At 39.7% G+C, this 24329-nt stretch overlaps 1 protein-coding gene across 9 annotated transcripts in view; it reads right to left on the bottom strand.

The window, feature by feature from the left end:
• The window catches only part of LOC104596572 (inositol hexakisphosphate and diphosphoinositol-pentakisphosphate kinase VIP2-like), a 147034-nt gene that overhangs the window by 96869 nt on the left and 25836 nt on the right, over nucleotides 1–24329 (bottom strand). For 7 of the 9 annotated variants that reach the window (XM_088901755.1, XM_088901751.1, XM_088901750.1 and 4 more), the window contains exon 8: nucleotides 20137–20207. In XM_088901755.1, the coding sequence (XP_088757881.1) occupies nucleotides 20137–20207 (71 nt within the window). Of the gene's footprint in view, nucleotides 1–10360; nucleotides 10426–20136; nucleotides 20208–20636; nucleotides 20659–24329 lie in introns of those variants that run through there. The other 2 variants (XM_088901756.1, XM_088901757.1) reach the window with 2 other exon arrangements.

Below are 24329 nucleotides of genomic sequence, written 5' to 3'. Positions count from 1 at the left end.
CAGACGAATGGGATCTATCTGCATGGAGAGAGTTCTCACTGGGAAGATCGTGAAGATAGGAAGTCTTTTGTTTCTTAGTCTATTAGTCAGGTTATGCTTTGGCATAATCGGTTAGGTCATTTATCCTTTCAGTCTTTGAAGAGTTTGTTTCCAAATTTATTTGAGTTTGTTCAAATGTCCAATTTGAGATGTGAGAGTTGTGAGCTTGCAAAGCATTGTAGAACATCTTATTCATTGAGTAATAAAAGTAGTAATTCTTTTGATATTGTGTGTACCGATGTTTGGGGCCTATATCACATCACTGTTATGGGGGGATACAGATATTTCTTGTTGTTTGTTGATGACTATACCCGTTTTTCTTGGGTTTACCTTATGCGTTCTCGAGATGAGGTTCCTGCTTTGACCCAGATCTTTCATCAGATGATTTTAACCCAATTTGGGGTCAAAATCAAAATCTTCAGATCCGAGAATGTGAAAGAATACTTTACCAACTCATTAGCCTCTTATTTGCTTGATCATGGGATTATTCACCAGAGTACTTGTCCTTATACACCACAGCAGAATGGGGTTGCTGAGAGGAAGAATAGGCACATATTGGAGGTGGCTAGAAGCATTATGTTTAACTCCAATGTGCCTATTCGTTTCTGGGGAGATGTTATTCTTACAGCAATGTATCTCATTAATCGAGTTCCTTCACGGGTTCTTGACATGAAGCCTCCATTTACCCTTCTATATCCCAATAAAGAATTGTTTATTGTTCCCCTTAAAACATTTGGTTGCACTTGCTTTGTTTAGATTCTTGGACCTCATCGTTCCAAATTTGATCCTAAGGCCTCCAAATGTATTTTTCTCAGTTATGCACAAACTCAAAAGGGTTATTGCTTCTATGAACCTACTTCTGGAGGAGATTTGTCTCGATGGATGTAACTTTCTTTGAGGAGGTACCCTATTACCCTAGGGTTTCTCCTCAAGGGGAGAGTAGTGAGAGTGGGGTTAACTCATCAGAACTTCTTTTACCTGTTCCATTGAGTGATGAGGGATGTAATGGGAAGGGTTGTCAGAGGTGTTGCACCACATCCCTGTTCCATTGAGTGATGAGGGATCCTTCTGCGGATCCAGATCCAGGTACCACAGTCCCTTTATCAGATCCAGGTCCCACTGAGATACCTTCCACTGTTGCACCCTTACCTCCTTTGGATGACCTTAACCTCCCCATTGCAGTCCATAAAGGCAAACGGCATTGCACCACATCCACAGCTCACTACATTTCCCAGTGAGTGCAAGAAGCCTTGTTAGTTCCTGAGTGGAAAGATGCAATGAAGGTTGAAATGGATGCTTTTCTAAGGAATAATACTTGGGAGCTAGTTGACCAGCCTAAAGGGAAGAAACCGGTTGGATGTAGATGGGTATTTACTGTGAAACATAATGTTGATGGTTCCATTGAAAGGTATAAGGCCCAGTTGGTTGCAAAGGGATTTACTCAGACTTATGGTATAGACTACTTGGAGACTTTTGCTCCAGTAGAAAAGATGCCAGTATTAGAGTTTTGTTATCCCTTGCAGCCAGTTACTCTTGGCCCTTATTCCGGATGGATGTTAAAAATGCCTTCCTCAATGGAGACTTACAGGAAGAAGTCTACATGCAGTTACCTCCTGGATTTTATGATGCAGAGACAAGAAAGAAGGTTTGCCGGTTGAATAAAGCCATGTATGGACTAAAGCAGTCCCCCAGAGCTTGGTTTGATAGATTCAGACAAGCCCTTGAAAATTTCGACTATGTACAGGCCCAGTCAGACCATACATTGTTCATTAAGAGAGTGGACTCTTCCTTGACTTTGCTTGTGGTATATGTGGATGATATTGTAGTGACAGGGAATGATAACAGTAAGATTGAGTCTCTTAAACAACTCCTTCATCAAGAGTTTGAGGTGAAAGATCTGGGAGAGCTACGATACTTCTTGGGTATTGAGGTAGTTAGATCTAAACATGGGATTTTTGTTTCTCAAAAAATGTATGTTCTAGATCTATTAGAAGAAACTGGAAAGTTGGGTGTTAAGCCTGCTATTATAATTTGGCCTGCCTTTGAGTTCTGTTAGTCTGATAACAGCCAAGAAGAGAGAAGAAGAAAGAAGAAAGAAAGAGAGAGAGAAAGGAGGAGGAAAGGAGAGAAGAAAAGTCTGGTTCGAATAAGGAAAAAAAATCACTTCTCCCATTCGGCTAGACATGTTTTATATTACTAACATAATGAAAAAGACACATGTGCCCTTACTTAAGTGAGGGACACTAGTTCTAATATAATATTACAGATCAACGACCTCAACATAAATATAAAGACAGAAATACCCCTACACTAACACTCCCCCTCAAGCTGGTGAGTATATATCATATAATCCCAGCTTGTTACATATGTAGTCCACTCTTCCCCGACTCAACCCTTTTGTAAATAAGTCTGCCCACTGGTTCCCTGTGTTAACATATACAGTGTCTATCACTCCATTCAGCACCTTCTCTCTCACAAAGTGACAGTCAACCTCTATGTGCTTGGTTCTTTCATGAAACACCGGATTAGAAGAAATATGAACTGCAGCCTGATTGTCACAATAAATCTTCATTGGAGTGTTAATATTGTATCTTATCTCTTGTAGAAGGTTCCTTAGCCACACTAATTCACAAGCAGTATGTGCCATAGCTCTATATTCTGCCTCTGCACTGCTTCTCACCACAACTGTCTACTTCTTACTTTTCCATGTCACCAGATTACCCCCAAGAAAAGTGCAATAGCCTGTGGTAGACCTCCTATCAAACATAGAACCGTCCCAGTCAGCATCAGTATACCCTTCTATTTCAAGTTTTCCACCACTTTTGTATATCAAACCACGACCAGGGGCCCCTTTTAAATACCTCACAATTCTTAGAACTACATCCCAATGAGGAACCAGAGGTTCCTGCATGAACTGACTTACCACACTAACCGCAAATGAAATATCTGGCCGAGTAATGGTTAGGTAGTTCAGTTTACCTACAAGTCGTCGGTATCTGCCAGGGTCTTCAAATACTTCACCCATATCACTGCTCAGCCTAGTATTTGTTCCCATAGGTGTTTCAGTTGGTTTAGCACTTAACAAATTTGTTTCCTCCAGCAAATCAAGCACATATTTCCTCTGACACAAATTAATACCATGCTTAGATCTTGCTACTTCTATTCCCAAGAAATATTTCAATTTACCAAGGTCCTTTTTTTGAAAATGTTCCTGTAGAAAAGTGTTCAACCAGTTAATGCCCATTTTATCATTCCCGGTAATAACAATATCATCTACATACACCACCAATAGGATTTTTCCTGCCTGAGAGTCATGACTGAAGACGGAATGATCAAATTGGTACTGTTTCATACCAAACTTCTTTACCACCTCACTGAACCTACCAAACCATGTTCGAGGAGACTTTTTAAGCCCATATATAGCCTTCTTTAGTCCGCATACCTTACCATCCTTCCCCTGAGCAACAAACCCCGGTGGTTGCTCCATGTAGACCTCCTCGAGCAAATCACCATGCAAAAAAGCATTCTTGATATCAAGCTGATAGAGGGGCCAATCATACATAGCAGCAAGAGAGATCACAACACGAACCGAACCTATCTTAGCAACTGGGGAGAAGGTCTTTGTGTAGTCAATACCATAGGTTTAGGAGTACCCTTTTGCAACCAATCGAGCTTTCAGGCGCTCAACACTACCATCAGGTAAATACTTAACAGTATAAACCCACTTACAACCGACAACCTGCTTCCCAGGAGGAAGAGTGGTGAGGTCCCAAGTATGATTATGAATTAGAGCTGAGAGTTCTTCTTCCATTGCATGGCACCACCCTGGAGAGGCAAGGGCTTCCTAGACATCCTTAGAGACAACAACTGAGGATAACAAAGAGATAAACTGGCGATGGGAAGCAGAAAGGTGAGTGAGTGAAACATAATTAGAGATAGGATGAAGGGTACAAGTGCGTTTACCTTTTCGCAAGGCAATGGGAAGATCAAGATCAGATACTGGGTTTGGGGTTGGTGCGGAGACAACTGCCGGATCTGTCGACGGTGATGGAGCCGGAGGAGTAGCAGCCGGTACATGTGGGCGATGTGTATACACTTGACGGATAGGTGGGCGTTCAACAGGTGGTGGCACAGGATGCAAGGACTTTGGTCACGGCCGGAACAAGGGGAACAGAATCAACAACTGGAAGTAGAAGAGGAGGAGGTGATGAGGAGGAAGAAGCATCACCGGACCCCAAGAAAAACGGAGTAGACTCAAAGAAAGTAACATCAGCACACACAAAGGAACGTCGAGAACTAGGATGGTAACACTTATACCCTTTATGTGTCCGGAATAGCCAAGGAAGATGCACTTAATGGATCGTGCATCTAACTTGTCCTTCCCGGGGCCCAGATTATGGGCGAAGCAGACACACCCAAAAACCCGAGGAGAAAGAGGAAATGGAGACAAGGTGGGAAACAAGGTAGTGAATGGGGAATGACCATCAAGGATAGACGTGGGCATCCGATTAATCAAGAAGCAAGAAGTAAGCACCGCATCACTCCAAAAGGGTTTGGGAACATTCATGTGATCCATGAGGGATCGTGTTGTTTCCAAAAGATGACGATTCTTTCTCTCAGCCACCCCATTTTGTTCTTGGGTGTAGGTACATGAGGTCTGATGTATAATGCCATGTTGGTCTAAGTATTCTTGAAATGATGAAGATAAATATTCACGGCCATTATCAGAACGAAAAATTTTAATGTGAACACCAAATTGATTGCGAATCTCAGCATAAAATTTTTGGAAGATGGTAAACAATTCACTTCTTTCTTTCATTAAATAGAGCCACGTTATCCTTGAAAAATCATCAACGAAAATGACAAAATATCTATTTCCATTGTGTGACATCACTTTATAAGGACCCCAAACATCTTAATGAACCAAAGAAAAAGGACTCGACACACGGTTATCAACCCTAGGACTAAAGGGAACACGATGATGTTTCCCCAATTGACACGACTCAATCTAAAACAGAAAGTTGACTCAGCGAAGGAACCAAAGATTTCAAAACTTTCAGCGAAGGATGACCAAATCGACAGTGCCATTGGAGAGGAGAGAGAGATGACTGGAGAGTTGTTGATGTTCTTCCACCACCGTCAAGATAATACAACCCACCAGCTTAATGCCCTCCACCAATCTTCATCCCCGTCTTAAGATCCTAAAAACACACATAGAAGGGTAAAAGGTAATGGAACAATTAAGTGACTTGGTCAGCTTACTAACAGACATAAGGTTAAACGGAAATTTAGGGACGTACAAAACTGAGGATAGGGATACAGGGTCCAGGTCAACATTACCAACACCACAAATGGAGGATGTGGAACCATTAGCAAGGGTAACAAATTGTGATGTTGAGCAATGACAGAGGGAAGAAAACACACCTGGAATTCTAGTCATGTGGTCGAAGGCTCCAGAGTCAATAATCCAGGAATTAGGTGTGGATGCCAAACAAGCCATACCTGAGTGTGCAAAAGTAGTCGTGTTCTGCTGAGATGTGGATTGGACAAACCTCTCATACTCATCACGGGGAACACTCACCATCTCCTTCCCGGGAACATCTGTGGATGTAGGCGGCATCTGATAAGCTGAACGATTCTCCTGTCTGAAACGGGTGTCACTAGTCAGGGCATGATTGACCCAAGTTGAGGGTGGACCATGCAAGTCATAGCAATAATTAATGCTATGTCCATCCATACCACAATAAGTACATCTCCTCGGACCCGAGCCACGTCCTCTGCCACAGGCTCCCCCTGAATCTCTACCTCCAGTACGACCACCACCACCACTCCGATCATATACCGGACCACTGCTACCACCACGGCCAGACTGATCTCCTCAAGCTCCACCTCTAACACCACGGCCCCTTGACACTACAAAGGTTGATCTATCAAAAACATTAGAGTTCTCAATAGATCCAATGGAAGTTCTCTGAAGTCAAGCAAACACCTCTTCTAAGGAAGGGAGAGCTAGCCCTCCTAGTATCTGAGCTCGCACTGGTTCATACTCAGATTTCAGCCCCACCAAAAATCGAGTCACATCAAGTTGTTCTCTCTGTTGTTGCTGAATTTTGACATCAGAAGTGAGGGGTGATAAACATTCAACTCATTACGAATGTTTCTCATACTAGCATAGCACTTCTCAAGACTCTGATTGCTCTGTTGCAGATTAAAGTATTCCTGATAGAGCTGATATACTCTGGTTGTATTGTCTTGACCAGAATACAACTTCTTAGCATGGTCCCACACATCTTTGGCAGTGTCAAGAAACATGAAATTTACACTAATTTTGGGTTCCATACTGTTCCATAACCACGTGATAATCTGTGCATCCTCTTGCTCCCAGTCTTTATACTCATGAAAATCAGTTGAGGGTTTCTCTTCCCTTATGTGTTTCACCTTCTTCTTTGCCTTCAGAAAAACTTCTACAGATTTAACCCAAAGTACATAATTCTCTCCATTCAGTTTAATGGAGGTCATTTGAACATTCAGGCAGTCAGTAGGTATCATCACATTAGATTTGCTATCACTGTTATCTCCCATTGTTGAATTCTGTTATTACTGAATTCGGCACACTGCACACTACTTGATCACACTGATCACACTGGTTTCAGCACTTGCTATTGCTGAAGGTTGCACTCTTTACACCACAAACCCTACCCTACAACTACCTGAAATCTCACCACTATATGAGAACCACTCCCCCTTCGAATCACACAAAAGCAGCATAAACCCTAGCACACTACAGTCTAAAATCCCATCATACGATCTGAAACATACTTCCTATTTGATTCATAACAAAAATATGCATAGAAATCTCTTACCTCATCACCCGAAAAACAAACCACACAAGAAGAAAATCAGTCCACACAAAACACCCACTACACCACACGAATCAGCCCTCTTCTCTTCATCGATTAGGTGAGGGCTTCTTAGAAATCACAGCAACCGACCATGAACAGCACAACTGGAGGCATAGACACCTCCAAAGGAAGAGGGCGACCACTCCTTTTCAGCCCTTTCCCTTATCTCCAATTGATGGCAAAGAAATCAAGAGAAAACCCTAGATTGAGTGCGCAGAAAACAGAAATCTGAGCAGATCCGAGTTGCTTAGTTGAGCTCTGATACCATATTATAATTTGGCCTGCCTTTGAGTTCTGTTAGTCTGATAACAGCCAAGAAGAGAGAAGAAAGAAGAAAGAAAGAGAGAGAGAAAGGAGAAAAGGAGAGAAGAAAAGTCTGGTTCGAATAAGGAAAAAAAAATCACTTCTCCCATTCGGCCAAACATGTTTTATATTACTAACATAATGGAAAAGACACATGTGCCCTTACTTAGGTGAGGGACACTAGTTCTAATATAATATTACAGATCAGCGACCTCAACATAAGTATAAAGACAGAAATACCCCTACACTAACACCTGCAGGTACACCAATTGAACAGAATCACAAGATCGGTGCAGAGGGTGGAGAGTCACTTGAAGACAAAGCTATCTTCCAACGGTTAGTTGGAAAACTCCTCTATCTTGGTCTCACACGACTGGACATCGGTTATGCAGTCAACATTGTCAGTCAATATATGCACTCTCCTAGAACTACTCACCTCCTTGCAGTTGAGAGGATATTAGCATACTTGAAGAGGTGTTCAGGTAGAGGTATATTATTCAAGAATAATGATCACATGAAGATAGAGGTTTATACAGATGCTGATTGGGCTGGGAGTGTTGATGATAGAAGGTCTACCTCTGGATATTGTGCCTTTGTAAGAGGTAACCTTGTCTCCTGGAGGAGTAAGAAACAAAGTGTTGTTTCTTGTTCTAGTTCTGAAGCTGAATATAGATCTATGGCTAATGGTGTGGCTGAAATCCTATGGCTGAAGTCATTATTTGAGGAGTTGGGTATTACTTATGAGAAGTCCTTAATGTTGTATTGTGATAATCATGCTGCTATTAATATAGCTCAAAATCTGGTACAGCATGACAGAACTAAGCATATTGAAGTAGACCGACATTTTGTCAGAGAAAGGGTTTCGTCTCAAGAAGTGTCTCTCGTATATCACCTCCAACATGCAGCTCGCAGATCTCACCAAGGTTGTTCCAAGGAAGAAGTTAAAGGCAGACCTATGCAAGTTGGGAATGACAAATATCTATTCCCAACTTGAGGGGGAGTGTAGAGAACACTGATGTGGACCCCACTGATGTGGTTCCCACTGTGTTCGTATGGCAGCATATTTTTGTTAGTTGGTAGTTATTTCAGTTAGTTATTTCAGCTTGTTATTTCAGCTTTATTATTAGTTTATTTGCCATGTAAGCAATAAGGGCAATTCAGCCCTTTTACAATTAGTCAACATATATAAATATTAAGAGTGAGTCGGCATATGTCAAGATCAACCCCCTCTCTTTTCAAAATCTCTTTGTGTGCTTCTCCTCTCTCCTTCTCTTTTTCTTCTTCTCTTCTGAAAATTTCTTCATTCTTTTTCTTTTGAATTCAAGACTGATTGTAGTCTTGATCGACTACTCATGGCAAGGTTAACACTTTGGCCATGTTACAAAAAAGAAGACCCTTTTTGTGCTTATCCCCAAATTGGTGCACTCTTTGTAAATCCAATGAAGAGAACTGTTACCACTTACTAATATCCTATTCTTTTGCTGCAGATATTTGGAAATGGTTTTTCTATTTGTTTGGGCATAGGTGGACCTTGCCAATGAAGGTGGATAAACTTTTTGACTCTTCTACCTTTGTTTGGCCTAAAAGAAGGGGAAGGATTATGTGGAGAAGTTTAAGAGCAACTGTAATTTGGACTCTTTGGGAAAAAAGGAAAGCTAGAATCTTTTCAGGGAAGGAGAGAAGTAAGGAAGCAATAAGAGATTGTGTAACGGTGAGGGTAATACATTGGATTAGAACATGGGACTCTTTCTCGCAATTGTCCTTTGATGATATATGGAGAAATTGGGAGGTGGTGACCAAAAGTTCATCCAGAATGGAAAAGCCAAATATAATGTGGAAGCTTCCTGCTGAAGATTTCATACAACTAAACTTTGATAGGAGCAGCCACAGTTGTCAAGGCGACAAGGCTCCCTTGGAGGCTCACCTCGCCTAATCGCCAAGTAGTTTTCTATAGCATGTTATAAAAAACTTTTATATTCTTAATTTTTTGAGGTTTTAATTATAAAATAGACATTTTTAAACTAAAATGTTAATTTTGTGTGTTTATACACTAATTTCTTTTTATTATTTTCTTATTTGCTAGGGTTTAATCAACACAAACATTGCTAAATGCTGTAGTGAACCCTCAAAGACTTCAAAACCTGAACCAATAGGGAAGAACATAAAATGTTGTCCAATCAACACATTTTCTTCTTTTTCCTTACTAATTTTGTGTGTTTATATACTAATTTCTTCTTCTTCTTCTTCCTATAACAGAAATAGGGGTTCATCCCCTATATTTTTTGAATTTTCTTTTCTTTCTTCTTTTTCTTCTCATGAATATGTTGAAATATGTTGATTTTCTATACTTTAACATGAAATTTATACTTTTCTTATGAAAATTATTAAGGAAATATGATTATGGAACCTAGGGAACTACCCTAGGATACATGTTTTTACTTATAAAAATCCATCACCTAGGCGACAAGGTGCCCCCTGTTGCCTAGCCTCGCCTTGGCACCTTGAAAACTATGGGAGCAGCCAAAGGCAACCTAGGCCCCTCAGGAATAAGAGGGATATTGAAAGATAAAGAAGGAAATGTCATTGCTTTATCCTTGGGTCTAGTGGGAGTGGGGGATTCCATTAGGGCGGAAATGCTTGCTGCATTGAAAGGGGTACAGATTACAAATGAGTTGGATTTGACAATGTGGAGATTGAAGGGAACTCAAAATTCGTGGTAGGTTGGCTGAAGGAACTAGAATCTATAATTTGGTGCTTTAGGGGTGAGATGAAAAAATTTAAATGGCTTTCTAGAAGTATGAATTTGGGGATACTTTGGGTTAAGAGATCAACTAATGTGATGGCAGATGTGTTAGCTAAGCAAGAGGTAAATAGGGATAACTTGTATTGGGCTCAGCTGTAATTGTCAATTGTAATATTTTTTTTAATTTGTTCAGAGGTAGCACCTCGTGCCTCTGTGGGGATAAAATTTTTTAATTTGTACTGCCTATATTTACTGTTCTTTAATAAAATTTCACTTATCAAAACAAAAAAAAAACCAAAGCATCAGGGAATCCTAAACACAACAATAGACAAGATGATGTGTGTGTACAGAAAGAGAGCAAAGGAGATCTAACCATCAATAGGAGCATGACCCCACCACAAATCCTATCTCGCTTCATTACCAAAGAATGCATAGTACCTAGGGTAGGAACAAAAATAAATAAATAAACTAAAGAATTGCCAAAATAGACTTTCAAAGAAGAGGATGGAATTGTCGTTATGACCAGGTCTACATCCTATCCATTAGGAAATAAACCACAAATGTTCTTGATTACGTAAAGCCGCAGCTTTTCACTATCAATGGGGAACATCCACAAATATTTTCCCAATAAAGATGTTTCTATAAGAGTGTTTCTAAGAGCTAGTCTATCTATACCCACACCACCTTACTCTTTTAGACACAAGTTCCTAATTAATCAAATGACCATTTTTAGAATCCCCCACTCCCCACAAAAAGTTCATCATTATTCTTTCAAACCTTTTAACCACTTTCATTGGAGCTCTAAACACAAACAAGAAATATATAGACATTAGAGAAAGTGAAATTTATCAAGGTTGTTCTACCTCCAAATGACATATCCTTTTCCAAGTGAAAAGTTTTTATCCTCCCAGAGAATCTATGCAACACAAGACTCCAAGAACTGCAAGCTCTAGGGTGGCCACCTAAGGGCCTCAAAAGTCAACTTAAAACCAAGCAACCTAAGATATTAGCATGCAATTCCATCTTACCCTCAATAAGTTAGTCCCAGTAGTGCTGCTTTTTTCTTAAACTGACCTTTAAACAAGAAATCCTTTCAAAATAAATAATTAAGGAATGGGTAGGGTGGACCATGGTTGAAGGCACAATGGTTGGGTTGCTCCGTTGCGACCTAGGTGACTGTTGAAGGCATTTTTTTAATCCAAATAGTATTTAATAATTTAATAGCCCAAATAAGTGGGTTGGCTAGTTTGCTAGCCAAATCTTCAAAACTATAGAAAAGTATCTCGTATGGGAGTTCCCTCTCTTTAAGTGGGAGGGACAGGTATCCTTCACCTAGGAGGAGGAGGTAGTTACATAACTACCCCACTCCCTATTTAAGCTGACACACTCTTCGGAGAAAATTGTCTCAAGAGATTCTGAAGAAAAGCTAAGATAAAGAGAGAACAAAAGAGAAGTGCTCAAGGGAACGCAATGAAGGAAAAGTCTCAACAGATAGAAAAAGGGAAAATTATCAAAAAAAAAAAAAAAACAGATAGAAAAAGGAAAGTCCTCTCCGTGAATACTTCCTATATATGTCTTCTGCTATGTATCCTTCTCTCTCTCTTTTATTTTCACTTTTGAGAAAGGAAATAGAGGGAAATAAACCATTACAACCAGGTGCCCCTACTTGGTTGATTATGGTCCCTCTTTCAAGACAAAGTTAGGGATTAAACCATCTATAGTCTAATTCTCAAGGGCTAATTATGGTTCCCTTCAAATGAAAATGAAGAACAAAGGGATAAAAACCATCTACAATCAAATATTCAGTTTGATTGACTACGGTTCCCTTTTTGTATGCAAAAATCCAAGGATTAAGGCTGTCTACAGTCAGAATTATATCTGATTGACTACAACTTATTATGAAGAAAGGAGTGAGAAGGAAATTTTCTTTGTACCAAAAAGAAAAGAGAAAAATGTATTGTTGTATAGTTTCTCAATTGTATTTTCTTTTCCTTTCTTCCCATTCTTGTACACTTGATGTAAAAGAAACGCAAATGAGAAGTTCTTTTTAAGTACCCTATTGTTCTTTTGTTTTGTTCTATGCATTCATTGCTCCAAGTCAGAATCAAATGGTGTTCTCTATTTTCTTGTGGAGATGTAATTAAGGGTGTTGAAGTTCGACTTGCCCTAGAATTCTGTCTTGTTCGTTGATTGTAAAGTAAAGTAAACAGCAAGAAGTAGGAGAGGAAAGAAGAAGGAAGAAAAGAGAGAAGGTCTAGTTCGAATTAGAGAAAAAAGATATCCCTAGATTCGGCCAGACCTGTTATTATATTATTAACTTATTGGAAAAGACTTAAGTGCCCTTATTTAAGTAAGAGGCACTCGAACTAACATAACAGTACACACCAACATTCTCAACAAGTACAAAGACTGAAATACCCCTTCACTAACACTACTAACACTCCCCCTCAAGCTGGTGAGTATATATCATATAATCCCAGCTTGTTACATATGTAGTCCACTCTCCCCCAACTCAAACCTTTTGTAAACAAGTCTGCCCACTGGTTTCCCGTACTAACATATGCAGTTTCTATCACTCCATTCAGCACTTTCTCTCTCACAAAATGACAATCAACTTCGATGTGCTTGGTTCTTTCATGAAACACCGGATTGGAAGAGATATGAACCGCTGCCTGATTGTCACAATAGAGCTTCATTGGAGTACTGATGTCATATCCTATCTCCTGTAGAAGGTTCCTTAGCCACACTAATTCACAAGCAGTATGTGCCATGGCCCTATATTCTGCTTTTGCACTGCTTCTTGCCACAACTGTTTGCTTCTTACTTTTCCACGTTACCAGGTTACCCCCCAGAAAGGTGCAATAGCCTGTGGTAGATCGTCTATCAGACATAGAACCTGCCAAATCAGCATCGGTGTACCCTTCTACTACCAGTTTTCCACCACTCCTGTACAGCAAACCACGACCAGGAGCTCCTTTCAGATACCTCACAATCCTTAGCACTGCATTCCAATGTGGGACCAAAGGTTTCTGCATGAACTGACTCACCACACTAACCGCAAATGAAATATCTGGCCGAGTAATGGTTAGATAGTTTAGTTTGCCTACAAGTCGTCGGTATCTGCCAGGGTCTTCAAATACTTCACCTATATCACTGCTCAGCCTCGTATTTGTTTCCATAGGTGTCTCAGTCGGTTTAGTACCCAACAACCCTGTTTCTTCCAGTAAATCAAGCACATATTTCCTCTGACACAAATTAATGCCATGCTTAGATCTTGCTACCTCTATGCCCAAAAAGTATTTCAACCTGCCAAGGTCCTTTGTCTGAAAGTGTTCCTGTAGGAATGCCTTCAATCTGTCAATGCCCATTTTATCATTCCCAGTCACAACGATATCATCCACATACACCACCAATATTATTTTGCCTGCCGAAGAGTCAAGACTGAAGACAGAGTGATCAACTTGGCACTATTTCATACCAAACTTCTTGACCACCTCACTGAACCTACCAAACCATGCTCGAGAGGACTGTTTAAGTCCATATATAGCCTTCTTAAGTCTGCATACCTTACCATCCTCCCCCTGAGCAACAAACCCTAGTGGTTGCTCCATGTAGACCTCCTCGAGCAAATCACCATGCAAAAAGGCATTTTTGATATCTAGCTGATGTAGAGGCCAATCATACATAGCTGCAAGGGAGATGACGACACGAACGGACCCTATCTTAGCAACCGGGGAGAATGTCTCTGTGTAGTCAATGCCATAGGTTTGGGAGTACCCTTTGGCAACCAGCCGCGCCTTCAGGCGCTCAACACGACCATCTGGCAAGTACTTAACACTATACACCCACTTACAACCGACACCCTGCTTCCCAAGAGGAAGAGCGGTGAGGTCCCAAGTGTGATTATGATGTAGAGCAAAGAGTTCTTCTTCCATAACAGGGCACCACTCTAGAGAGGTAAGGGCTTCCTAGACATCCTTAGGAACAACCACGGAGGATAACAAAGAGATGAACTGGTGATGGGTGGCGGAGAGGTGAGTAAGTGAAACAAAATTGGAAATAGGGTGAAGGGTGCAGGTACGTTTACCTTTCCGGAAGGCAATAGGAAGATCTAGGTCGGAGGCTGGTGTCGAAGCTGGAGCTGGATCTGTCGACGGTGATGAAGTTGGAGGAGCCACAGCCGGTACACGCGGGCGATGTGTATACACGTGACGGATGGGTAGACGGTCAACAGACGGTGGCACTGGAGGCAAGGACGTAGGCATGACTAGAACCAGAGGAGGTGGATCAGCCATAGGAAGAGGAAGAGGAGGTGGTGATGTGGAGGAAGCAGCATCACCGGACCCCACGAAGAACGGAATACACTCAAAGAATGTAACATCAGCACATACCAAGGAACGACGAGAACTGGGATGATAACACTTGTACCCTTTCTGAGTTCGGGAATAGCCAAGGAAGATACACTTCAGGGAACGTGCATCTAACTTGTCAGTCTCGGGACCCAGATTATGAACGAAGCAGACACACCCAAATACCCAAGGAGAGAGCGGAAATGGAGACATGTTGGGGAATAAGACACTAAAAGGAGAACGACCATCAAGAATAGACGTGGGCATCCGATTAATTAAGAAACAAGAGGTGAGCATTGCATCGCTCCAAAAGGTTTTGGGAACGTTCATGTGGTGCATGAGGGAGCGTGCCGTTTCTACAAGATGTCGGTTCTTTCTCTCAGCAACCCCATTTTGTTGTGGAGTGTAGGTACATGAAGTTTGGTGTATAATGCCATGTTGGTCCAAGTATTCTTGAAAAGATGAAGACAAGTATTCACGACCATTATCAGAACGAAAAATTTTGATGTGAACGCCAAATTGATTGCGGATCTCAGCATAAAATTTCTGGAAGATGGCAAATAATTCACTTCTTTCTTTCATTAAATAGAGCCACGTCATTCTTGAACAGTCATCAACAAAAATAACAAAGTATTTGTATCCATTATATGACATCACTTTATAAGGACCCCAAACATCTGAATGAATTAAAGAAAAAAGACTCGACACACGGTTATCGACCCTAGAACGAAAGGGAACACGATGGTGTTTCCCAAATTGACATGACTCACAATCTAAAACAAAAAGTCGACTCAATGAAGGGACTAAGGACTGCAACACTTTTAGCGAAGGATGACCAAATCTACAATGCCAATGGAGAGGAGAAATGGATGACTGAAGGGATGTTGACGTTCTTCCACCACTATCAAGATAATACAGTCCACCGGCTTCATGCCCTCCACCAATCTTCATCCCCGTCTTGAGATCCTGAAAAACACACATAGAGGGGTAAAATGTGATGGAGCACTTAAGGGACTTGGTCAGCTTACTAACAGACATAAGATTAAATGGAAGCTTAGGTACATATAAAACAGAGGATAGGGATACAGGGTCTAAGTCAACATTACCAACACCACAGATAGATGATGTGGAGCCATTAGCAAGGGTAACAGATTGTGATGTTGAGCAATGAGTGAGAGATGAAAACACACCTGGAGTTCCCGTCATGTGATCGGAGGCTCCAAAGTCAATAATCCAGGGGTTGGGTGTGAATGCCAAACAAGCCATACCTGAGTGTGCAAAGGTAGTTGTGTTCTGCTGCGACTTGGATTGAACAAACCTTTCATACTCATCCCGAGGAACACTCACCATCTCCTTGTCTGGACCATCTGAGGGAGTAGAAGGCATCGGGTCAGCTGACCGGTTCTCCTGTCTAGAGCTGAAACTGGTGTCACTAGTCATGGCATGGTTGGCCCACGTCGAGGGAGAACCATGTAAGTCATAGCAGTAGTTAATAATATGTCCATCCAAACCACAATGAGTACACTTCCGTGGACCCGAGCCACGTCCTCTACCACGAGCTCCCCCTGAATCTTTGCCTCCAGTACGACCACCACCACGGATATGTGTAGATCCACCACTACCACTCCTGCCAGGCTGGGCTCCTCGAGCCCCACTTCTGATACCTCGACCTCTCGACACTGCAAATGCTGATTTATCTGAGACATTAGAATCCATAGATCCAATGGAAGCCCTCCGAAGACGAGCAAACACCTCCTCTAAAGATGGAAGAGCAGATCCCCCTAGTATCTGGGCTCGTACTGGTTCATACTCAGACTTCAGCCCCACTAGAAACCGTGTCACATCAAGCTGCTCTCGCTGTTGCTGTTGAGCTTTGACATCAGAAGTGAGAGGATGATAGACATTTAACTCATTACGGATATTTCTCACACTGGCGTAGTACTCCTCAAGGCTCTGATTTCCCTGTTGCAGATTGAAGTATTCCTGATACAGTTGATATACCCTACTGGTATTATCCTGACCTGAATACAGTTTCTTAGCACGATCCCACACCTCTTTGGCTATATCAAGAAACATGAAGTTCACACTGATTCTGGGTTCCATACTGTTCCACAACCATGTGATGATCTGTGCATCTTCCTGTTCCCAGTCTTCATACTCCTGAGAATTAGCGGGGGGTTTCTCCTCTCTTATGTGCTTCACTTTCTTCTTCGCCTTCAGAAAAACCTCTACAGACTAGGCCCAAGGGACATAATTCTCTCCATTTAGTTTAATGGAGGTCATTTGGACATTCAGGTAGTCAGTAGATATCATGACACTAGGTTTACTATCACTGTTATCTGCCATTGCCGAACTCCCTTATCACTGAATTCTGAGCACTACACACTACACACCACACACAGACACTTCACCAAAATCTGCACACTGATTTCAACGGTAATAAATGCTGAAAACTGCAACACCACAAACCCTAATCACCGAAATCTGCACACTGATTTCAGCAATATTAAATGCTGAAAACTGCAACACCACAAACCCTACTCACCGAAATCTGCACACTGATTTCAGCAATATTAAATGCTGAAAACCACACTTGTAACACCACAAACCCTAATCCACTGCTACCGGAAGTTTCACCATTAAGGAGACACTATTGTCCTTCGAATCACACACAAACCAGAATAAACCCTAGCATACTGCAATCTGAAAACCCATCATACGAACTGTACTACACCTCTCATGTACTCCATAACAGAAAAAATGCATAAAAAAAAAACTTTACCTCATCGCCTGAAGACCAACCACACGAAGGAATGAGAAACCACTGCACCACACGTACCAGCCCTAATTAGGGCTTAGAACCACAGCAACCAATCACCAACGATACAACCGGAGGCATAGGAACCTCCAAGGGAAGAGGGCGATCACTCCTTTTCAGCCCTTTTCCCAGTCTCCAACTCACAGCTGAGAAACCCGAGAGAAACCCTAGTTCGAATGCACAAAAGATAGAATTCTAGCAAGTCTGATTTGTTTAATGTTGCTCTGATACCATGTTGAAGTTCAACTTGCCCTAGAATTCTGTCTTGTTCGTTGACTGTAAAGTAAAGTAAACAGCAAGAAGTAGGAGAGGAAAGAAGAAGGAAGAAAAGAGAGAAGGTCTGGTTCGAATTAGAGAAAAAAGATATCCCTAGATTCGGCCAGACCTGTTATTATATTATTAACTTATTGGAAAAGACTTAAGTGCCCTTATTTAAGTAAGAGGCACTCGAACTAACATAACAGTACACACCAACATTCTCAACAAGTACAAAGACTGAAATACCCCTTCACTAACACCACTAACAAAGGGGAACAATCAGTATGATTCCCTGAATGGGCCTTTACCCAAAATAATAAAAACCCAATCACTTGATTGAGTGAATTATGTTGCAAGAGAATTTATTAAAATTTTTACACCAACAGTGACCAGGGTTCAAATCTTAGAAACAACCTCTTTATATGTGCAAGGGTAAGGCTGCGTACATCTGTCCCTCACCAGCCCCGCATTGGTGGAGCCTCGTGCACTGGGCTGCCCCTTTTTTAGGTTTTAACCCCCTTCTCACTACGATTCTCACAAAAGATGATAATTTCAATCCCTATCAACTATAGAAATTAATTGGCTTAGGATATCACAATTTAAGTAAAGGGAGGAGAGAGGACCTCCTTATTGGAAATCTTTAGAGAACTCGTTAATAAAACCAAATAGTTGGAATTTTGATGGCTTTGTGAAGAGGTGGATTCCACCGGAAGGAGGGATTTGTGAAGCTGAATTTTGATGGCAGCAGTAGAGGTAACCTGGGCCACTCAGGAGTGGCTGAAGTTTTCAGAAATTATAATTGATAAAGGCCAGGTGATTGAATTGTTCCCAGGACCAATTGGCATAGAAGACTCTTAATGGCGAGATAAATGGAAGAGATTCAGAGGGCAATAAAAATGGATGCACATAGTTACTGAAGAAATTCAAGTGTAGTAGATGGGTGGTTGCAGGAGAAGAAAGCTATCAAATGGGTTTACAGGAACGAAATTAAGAAACTTAGATGGTTAACTAGGAGAATGGAAATAAGAGTACAATGCAAAGGGAAGCAAATTGCAGGGCTAACAGTTTCACCAAACAAGGATCACAGTGAGAGCAAATGTATTGGGCACAATTGTAAAATGTAATGTAAAAAGGAGGGTTAGTTGTTAAATATAATGTAAAAAGGAGTATTGAATCTCTTTAGGTGGATGTACACTTGTACCTATCATCTAGTTCCTTAATAAAATTTAAGTTATTGACAAAAAACAAATAGTTAGAAGAAATAATCCATCCCTTGACCAAGTCCCTTCACTTGGCACCAAATCTTGTTTTTTCCATCATTATGCCTTATCCGACTCCAGAAATTTCCAATCCATACAATCTTATGCCTTATCCAAAACCATTGTCCACAGAAATCCTACCCCCAACCCTCTTCAAATCTTGATTACTTTCATTAACAAGTATGTGTTTCACTATTTGCCTTCCTTGCACAAAGACTCTTTTGGAGGTGGAGCTGATAGACGGGACAGGGAAGGGAAGAGCCTCTTTAGTGTCAAAGAAAGAACTTCTGATATGACCTTGTAGAAACTTCCCAATAAACTAAAAGGTCTAAAATATTTTGTGCAAGAAGTCTCGGGCCTTTTAGGAATTAAGGCAATGAATACGGCATCAGACCCAATATCCAAAATTTCTCTTTACCCTATTTCAATCTTCATTTTTCTATTTTATTTGATTTAGTTTCTTATTTTATCTATAATGTCCATAATCACCTTTACATATATAGCATACATGTTTGGTAGATTGGTTCTTTCTCTAACATTTCTGTTTTAACCTCTTCTTTGAATTTCCTTTTTAGTTTGGTTGAAGATAAAATGTGAATTACTATTGTAATATACATTAACACATGAAACTTTAGGTTTTTAATGTTATACATGTCTATAAAGGAAAAGATGGGTCTCAATGAGATCCCAGCATCCCACATGGAAGCCATCATCATTATCTAAGCATTGTTCCAACTTCCAACTATATAGGGTTGGCTACATGAATCCTGCTCTACCATTCTGTTCTATTCAGTGCCATATCCATTGTTAAAACTATGGGCCCTTAAATCCTTTGTCACTGCTTCAATCCATATCCTTTTTGGTCAGATCCCACATGAAAGTATAGGAAAAAATTAAAGGGCCTCCAAACTGGGAGGCCTTATATTAGCATATTACATTAGTTTTTTTTTATCAGCAACATGTATACATTAGTTTAATATCAGGTTTTTATGTTACCATACATTAGAAATTTAATATTAGGTTTTTATGTTATTTTATGATTTGTGAATTTTATCTACAACTTCTAAAATTTTCTGAGGCTCACACCAAACCTCTACCTTTTCCTTCTAAAACCTAAGAATACCAATCATGAAGAAGACCACAAATTGTTGGGATAAGGTCTTTTTTTTTGACAATGATGATGACTTGCATGGATGGTGTCAATGGGAAAGGGATTAATTGGGTAACCTTCCCAGCCCCACCTTTAGATCTACAACCAGCCAACCACTAGTAAGATTATTAAATTTCAACAAGTGGTAACAGAAAACAAGTCAATGTGCACATTAGCCAATAAACTTCCAACATAAATGATTTTCTATCCCTAATGAATGTCCAAAAATACCACTAAACTAAAATCAAGCAATGAATTTCATCTACCATTTTAATAAGAAACCATAAATTCCAAATAGACAAAGGAAAAAATCACCTTACGAAACAATTCCTTCATACCTCCACCTGCAGAACTGGGATAGTATATCATTATACTATGATCATCCCCTTCAAAAAAGCAAGAAGTTCAGTCACCATTGCATATACAAAAAGATCATTAAGCACACAAATATATCAAAGATTTTTTGTCATTAGGTATAGGAAATATATCACCATTGCATCCCCTTCAAAAAAGCAAGAACTAAGAACACAATCAGAAATGAAATGATTGACAATAATATATTCAGGGAATGAGACTTGCTGGTACGTATAGGAAATCCTGAAAGTAAAACGTGCAAAAATATTGTAGCAATGGAAGCTTGATGACTTTTTTCATACAATAATGAAACTTCAATTAAAACCTCCACCCTTGTCACAAGATAATCACAGGTTAGACTCAATAAACAACAGAGTTCATAATGTAATCCTCTGAAGCATAATGTCAATGTAATAATGGTTTGCACCAAGATATATAAAGTTCTGGGATAAATGGCATACAATTTACAGCCAATCAGTGTCCTTGAGTTAGCCAAGTTTGATGGATCTTAAACACAATAATGAAACTCCAATCAAAAACTCCAATGATAAAACATAACATAATGTCAAATAAACAACAAAACATAAAACATAAAACATAAAACATAGTATCGACTGGTTTGATTCAAATAAACAACAAAACATAAAACATAATGTCAAAGACCAATGATAAAACATAGTATCGATGTAATAATAGTTTGCACCAAGCAACATTAAACTCAAGGACAATTGACATAGAACATACAGCCTATTAATATCTGTATTATACTTGGGCTAACCAAGCTTCAAAACTTCAACAATAATGGATTCGTTAGTCCTTAAAATGGAGAAATATTGAAAAAATATACCAAATGAAATAATATATATCTGGGATAGAAAATACTATAAAATTCAGCAATAAAATGAAATCATTGATCAATCATGTTAAGGGAAGAATTATTATATATCTGGGATAGCAAATACTATAAAATTCAACAATGAAAAAATTAAGGGGCGAAACTGCATAATTTTGTACTATTAATAGATCCACAAAAGATTTTATTAACATCAGAAATAATACAGCAAAATTACATCATAAACAGGAAAATAGAAACACCAAAACCTGTTAGATAGTGTATGCCCTTAACTCCAATCAAATTGATGTACACAAACATTTAACAGTAAATGAATAAAGTACATTATTGTTTTATATTTAAATTGGTGTGTTTCTGTGAATTACTCCTTAAACCGGACACTTATGAGATTCATGTTAGGGCCTGTTCGTTTCCTCTTAACTCTTATCTCTTAAGAGGAATCCTTTAACTTTAAGAGAAAAATTGTTGTTCGTTTCCTCTTATATCTTATCTCTTAAAGTGCAATCATACAACTTTTTGTTTTCCAATGATGCCCCCAAAAAGACAAACAAAAACTCTCATATATGGGGTCAAAATGGATATTTGATCATTTTCAGAATTCAGAATTCAGAACAACATTCTCTACATTCAGAGTTCAGAGGAAAGAAAAGTTCACCAATACCAATATACCTCTTAATGTAATTCTTGCACTTTCAGATGTCAGACTTCAGAGCAAACAAACAAGCCCTTAATTTAGAATGTTTTCAGCCATTGGATAGACTTGAGGAATTTATCCTAACAAGGCTAACATTGGTATATTGCCGAATTGGTGGAGCATCTTGCCTCAACTGCTGGGGTTAGACTCCAAGCACAATCAGTGGGTGTTTGGAAAAAACACTGAACCCGAACCAATTTTCAATTATGCCCTAGACCTTGGAGATAGATGGGCAAAACTAAAAAGTTGCACTAAACCTCAAACTTGATTATGATACTACACTAGGTTTTGGACTAAGTTGTCGTTCATATGCCAACCAGTGAGATCCATCAAGGGTCAAATACCTAGGCATGTTGGGGAAGTTTGGGAAATTACCCAAGTGGGTGATCATAGTGATAGGATTTGGCCCCTTTGTCGAACAAAGTGAATATCAAGGTTCACACTCTCTTTAATGGAAACCTAAACTGTCGGCAATGGATTTCAATTGTATTTGAAATTTGATATGCAAAATGTATTTATATATTATATTGTTATTTTATAAAAAAGACTTGCAAATGGTTTTAATCCCGGGATCCATTTGAGCAAAGAGTGTGACACTGCATTTCGCAAATAGGGAAGAGATCATTCCCTATGGGCAGTTTTTTATGATTATGGGCCGAGAGGTTAGGTGTAAGAGACCATTACAGGGTTGATTACCTAATGGGCTTTATCTTATATAAGTCCATTATCCTTGGGTCTTCATAGGGTGGTTGAATCCAAGGATCATTTATCGTACATTTGGTTGTTGTGATGGGGAAGGGAAAATGGGAATATTCCCATTAGATTCCTGTATTCTAGCGTTTGTTCAAAGGGATGGGAAGGGAAACAAGGGGACGCGAGTTCCCAAAAGCAAATGAAACAGGGTCACATTGATTTGGTACGACCCCAATGCAAAAAGAAAGTTGTGAGAAAAAATTATCGAGTTATTCCTCCTATTCTCTCTCAGCCGACCCTAACTGCATACCTATGTCAACAACAGTCTTCTCATCAACGCCGTTCTCATCGATCTCCGGCTAAGGTATGACCATGAACATGACCGCTGACGACCAGCGAGTATTTTTTATACCATTTTTGTAGTCGTCGAGCTCCTCTTGCCAATGGGAAGAAATGGCCACTCTCCAGCTAGAAGCCATTCTTTCCAGCATGTTAGCTTGATTTTTTCTACAGATCTATACTTGTATCTTGTAGATCTAACGTTTTTTTGCATTTTTTAACTTGTAGGGTCTAAATATCCTTGCTCAATCGCGTGAAGGTAAGATATCCTAAACTATTTTCAGATCCAAAAACGATGAACGTCTGTTAAGATATAGATCTACCATAAGCTTTGTATCTTTTTTCAGTTTTGTGGTCATTTTTTCAAATGCATGCGATTTGGGTTGAGATCTGTATCAGTTTTGGGATTTTTGGGTTGAGATCTATATCATTTGGTTTGAGAAGATGGACCGGTTTTTGGTGAGAAATGAATAACATCGTGTGATTGATAACAATGTTCACACGGTCATTGCTTTGTGTTCATTTTTTTCATTCTTTTATGAATACCAGGGTGTCTGATACATTATTGGGATGAATACCATCATGCGATGGATGCTTTGCTCTGAATATTTGGATGAATACAAACCAATTTTTTTGCTGATTTTTGGGATGAATACAAACCAATTTTTGTGCTGATTTTTTGGATGGACACAAACCAACTTTTTGTGCTGATTTTTGGGATGAATACAAACCAATTTTCTGTGCTGATTTTTGGGATGAATACAAACCATAAACAAACCAATATGTTTATGGACAATTTTTTGTGTTGATTTTGGTGATAATAGAAACCCATTTTGGGATGAATGTTGTTGATAAGTAACAAGGTATACACATGGGAGTTTATAGGATTAGTAGTGGTAAGCTCTTTTAAGAGTGGACAAATGAAATTGATGACCACCATGGTGTTGTACTATTAATCTATTATTATCACCACAAAATAAGAAAGGTCGTTAGAATGGGTTAAAAGGATTTAACTATTATTATGTATAATTGCCATGTTTCATTTTGCCTCTCCCTCCCTCCAATTAGGGGATAAGCACCATTTTGGTTTCTTCTTAATATGCCCCATGCTGCTAGGTAGTGGAATGCCTCGAGTCACGCCTCCATGTTTTAAAACATTGTTTCAAAATTACTTGGAAATCAATTCTCAGGTGGGGTTAGAAAATTCTTAAAAAATTCAACCAGCCACTAAACCTGGTTTGGCCATGTCTAATCTGATTTCTAACCCTTCCAACAAAACCACCTCCCAACACCCATTTTTTCTCAAGCTCTTTGTCTTGTCTAATTAGATTGCTAAAACTGCCTATAAGTCCAATTTGGGCCCACAAAAGGAATCTAGGTTATGGTAAATATAGAACCTCCACTGAAACCACCCCTAAAGATCACCTGAACCCCTAGAACCCTTCTACCAATTCTCACCCAAAAGTAAACCAATGAACCCCATTTTGAAGAACAAAAAACTATTTTTAGTTGTCTCTGATGAGATGATCTCTCTACAAGTCCACACAAAATGTGTTTTATCTCAATTTCGGAGTA

The sequence above is a fragment of the Nelumbo nucifera genome, chromosome 3, assembly GCF_055504915.1.
Source record: "Nelumbo nucifera cultivar China Antique chromosome 3, China Antique-T2T, whole genome shotgun sequence".
NCBI lineage: Eukaryota > Viridiplantae > Streptophyta > Magnoliopsida > Proteales > Nelumbonaceae > Nelumbo > Nelumbo nucifera.
Note: the sequence above shows the minus strand (reverse complement) of the source record. Positions and strands in the feature narration are given on the sequence as shown.